The sequence below is a fragment of the Coffea arabica genome, chromosome 2c (assembly GCF_036785885.1).
Source record: "Coffea arabica cultivar ET-39 chromosome 2c, Coffea Arabica ET-39 HiFi, whole genome shotgun sequence".
NCBI lineage: Eukaryota > Viridiplantae > Streptophyta > Magnoliopsida > Gentianales > Rubiaceae > Coffea > Coffea arabica.
The window spans coordinates 53,651,145-53,655,159 of record NC_092312.1 but is presented as its reverse complement, the minus strand read 5'-3'; the positions used below and the strand labels follow the sequence as shown (position 1 = coordinate 53,655,159).

Sequence of the window (4,015 nt, the reverse complement as noted above, 5' to 3'; positions counted from 1 at the left end):
CCGTATAAATATCCATGGGTTCGTTGAATTTCACCTACTCAAAATGCTCTTAAGTTTAATAAAGATGGTTCTTCTTGGGTTAATCCAAGTCACAGTGGGGGTGGAGGGGTTTTAAGAGATGGATCTAGTTAATTTTGTTGGATTATTCTTGCTTTCTGGCCATTTTTCAAGTGTCCTAGTGGAGGCGCAGGCTTTGCTCTTTGGAGTTTGTCTGTGTTTGTCCAAGGGCATTACAACGTTGATACTGGAATTTAATACTTTATTTCTAAGTTGAATTTTTTAAGGTACTTATAGTTGTCCTTGGTCAATTCAATTAGAGGTGGATGAGATTCTTTAACTTGTTCCTCCGACATCAATTTTTCTCACCGTGTTTGTGAAGCTAATTGTCTGTTAACAAGTTTACTTAAACCTAACTTCTCACCTGAAGCATAGTGTTCATTCACTAGTACAGGAAAACCAGGCGTCGATACCCCAAAGAATTGTTCTTCAAAATTAAATGACAGATCAAGATTGGCAAATCAATTTTGAATTTGTGCATGAGCCAGCTATTTTTATTCTGTTTAGTTTCTATATATGTCTCATATTTGGTATCCAAAATTTTGTCAAATTTATAATCTAAATTATTTTATGTCAATATTTACTCAAAAAAAAATTTGAAGATAAAACACTGAAGACGCAAAATGCCTGTGCAAATACACGGGTAATAACTCGTTATGAATTGATACTTTAAGTATCAAATTAATAATTGATACAATAATGTCACATAAGACCTAGAAAAACTGTTTTATTTTCAGAATTTGTAGTATGAATTCTTAGTAGGCTCTTAACATCATTGAGATTTGGTGCCAACCATATTTAGGTAAGAGATGATAGCCTGTTGGATTGTTGAGCAATTACTCCTACAGTGGAAGGGTTCTCTTCCAAGACAATCTCATATCCATCGCCCCAACTTTCCATCCCTGGAGCCATGACTTGCCAAAAGAGGTTACCACCACATACGCCGCCGCCACGAGTTGCTGCACAAGCGTAGATGGTATCGTATATATGTGATAAATACGCATCCCTTTTGGCGACTTGGTACCCAGGTGATCTTGAAGACTTGCCGAATTCGGTCAACAGAAGTGGCTTCTCGAGCAAATATTTGGAATCATCTATGTGCTCTTTGATCCATCTATCCACAAATTGTGCTTGAGTCTCATCATTCGAATTGGGTACCCTGCCATACATATACATATACAGGTGGTTACATAAATTTTTACAGGCTTGATTAATGGATACCCAGTGAATACTCGTTAAGACCATCTAACTGTCTAAATACATGCTATTCAATAAATATGAGTATGTGCATCTATATGTTAAGTTTGGTATTAATTATTTATAGTAATAATCCATTAGAAAATTTCAATATTTATTAAAGGATTTTCTTATATTTGGTGCTTTTACTAGATACGTATCCATGAAAAGGAAAGTGGACCCAATATTAAACATTTAAAATTGCCTCTCAACCCTTCAATTGCACCTAAGCTTTTTTTCATTTGGTGCCACAAGGGGACTAAACATAGGTGGAATCAAAGAATTCCTTTGAGGGGGCAAACTCTAATTCAACTAAAACTTAAGTATGTAACTTAAAATAATTTTTTGCAGGAGCAAAAGCTTAATTTGCATAGAAATTTTTTAAAATTTTTCAACTTTTCAAGGAAGAAAATTTTAATATTTCAACTAGTTCAGCATATGGCACTAAATAGAGGAATCTATATTTAAAATACTACTTATTTCACATGCTGATTTTAGTGTGCAACCAATTTCTAGCAAAGGAAGGTCCACCTACCATTGGTCAGGATACAAATGAATGGTGGCAAAATCCACTTGTACTATGCGATTATTGGAAATAAAGTCAGTCCCAACTTGGTAACCAGGATTATATTCCTTCTTTTGGGGCACAGACTCTCCATAAAATCCTTCAAGACCAATGTCTAGGAGGTGATCGCTATCGATGGACTTGACATGAGTTGCCATTTCTGAGATCCAATCCTGCAAGCAATTTAGCCCTCAATCATTAGCCTTCCCTGACTTATGCATGCTTGCAACCTAAAACAATAAATAATTAAAACAATAGTATTTGTTGCATCTTTTTTTTTTTTTTTTTTTTTTTTTTTGCGTTTTTGAAGTAGTGAACATAGAGCTGATTTTCGGAGAAAAGAGTTAGGTTATGAGATAAATGCTGTCATTTAGACCACCTGAATAGCTTTTCCAGATAGGTCACTTTGGCAACGAGGTTCATTCATTAGCTCCCATGCAAATATGGTCGGATCGTCTTTGTATGCAAGTCCCGTTATGGAGTTGATTCTTGTGAGAACAGTCTGCACAATAATGTTGCAGTCATTTTTTATGAATAGTTATGCTATGTATAGAACATTTATGAATGTACGACATGTGTAGGATAGTATATGTATTGTCGTTTCTACATACTAGTAGTTGAGGCACACCTGATTTGTGTGCAACTAATAAAAAGATATTAAATAAGATTAGTATTATATTTTGTTGAAAAATAATAATTTAAAATAGTTTAATTATTTTAGTATTTTAGAGAAGTAGTGATTTTTTTGTTAGGAAAATAACAGTTAATTTAATAGATATGGTGGCTGCAAGCAGGCGGATAGTTAAAATAATGCAATTGTCTTTAGAAATAAAAATAAATTAGCCAATACATTAAAACACATAATTTGCAGTTATTTTCGTTGAATAGTTGTTCTATATATAGAGAATTTATGAATATAATGTATAACTTTGTGTTTTTTAAAAACCTTGATGTGGTTTTTGAAGTAGCCTCTGACAATTGGATCGGTAAAAAAGTCATCATCATTGTTCAAGTAGTGTCCTTGATCTCTCGCCCACTGGACATATTGTTTCTTTCCCCCGTAACCTTCCCAGTTGTTGACCAAAGTGAGTATGAGATGGATCCCGTACTTCTTTGCTTCTGAAACTACGAAATCCAAACCCTGATAGACAAAGAAATTAAAGATCAAGGATATTCACACAATCTAGAAGAGTGATCAGGTTGTATAAACGCATGTAATACTCCTAGAATCAATATATGTATGTATAGTATTATGATTAACCCTCTATATATAGATAGTATATGCACTGTCGAGTTGAATTCACGATAATAAATCTTAATTTTTCACATCCAACCGTAAACAGTATATAAACTGTAAATATATAAAATATTAATTCATTGTATTAAAATTCATAGCTAGTCTATGCATGTCACAACAGCATTATAATGGTTAATTACTTTGAACATGTCCTCGTTGTAGGAACCAGGAGATTGTTGCAAAGCCCTATAGCCACCGTCGCTGAAAGCCCAAGTTCTGGCTGCATTCATTCCATACTTGGAAGCTTGTTGGAAGGTGGTTGATACCTTCGTCCTCGTAGATGGATCAGATGCCATGTACATTAACCAATATGCATTGAAGCCGTTGAGGTATAATGGCCTCCCATTCATCACAAACTCAGTTCCCCTAGTTTTGACAAAGCTGAAGCTGCTGCTGCTGGTACTATTACTCGCAATTTCACCATGTCCCTCTCCAACACCGAGAAGAATGAAAAGAGCCAAGGAAAGAGAACAGCACCTTAACAAGAGACTCTTTTCTCTGGACATCATTGATTATATTGAGTGATTGATATAGCTATTAATTTGTTGCTTCGAACTAGAGTCTGGTCACTAGTACTTGTCTGTTTCAATTGGCCCCGGGATTTGGTGTTTATATAGTGCATTGGAGATGCGAACGAATGGATCGGACCCCGCCATTTTAACGGTTTCAGCCATTTTTGGTGGGACCAGGTTTTCCGTGGACGCAAGCAAGCATGCATCCAGTATTTTCAAAATTGCACCCAACTGATCGACTGGTCAAACTGTGAATTGATTGTGACACGATCAATTCACTTAGAAAAACAATTAATTCAGGTGAACATGGTAGAACTAACCAAAATGAATATTAGAACTTTTAACTTG

General features: G+C 35.1%; 1 protein-coding gene across 1 annotated transcript; it reads right to left on the bottom strand.

The window, feature by feature from the left end:
- Positions 1-668: 668 nt before the first annotated feature.
- On the bottom strand, positions 669-3,725 carry LOC113723766 (mannan endo-1,4-beta-mannosidase 4). Its single transcript, XM_027246743.2, has 5 exons — positions 3,296-3,725; positions 2,805-2,999; positions 2,238-2,360; positions 1,829-2,031; positions 669-1,216 (listed from the first exon to the last, which is right to left on the bottom strand). Exons 1-5 carry the CDS (start codon positions 3,662-3,664, stop codon positions 856-858), a joined length of 1,251 nt encoding a protein of 416 aa, XP_027102544.1. The 5' UTR covers positions 3,665-3,725; the 3' UTR covers positions 669-855.
- Positions 3,726-4,015: the final 290 nt, after the last annotated feature.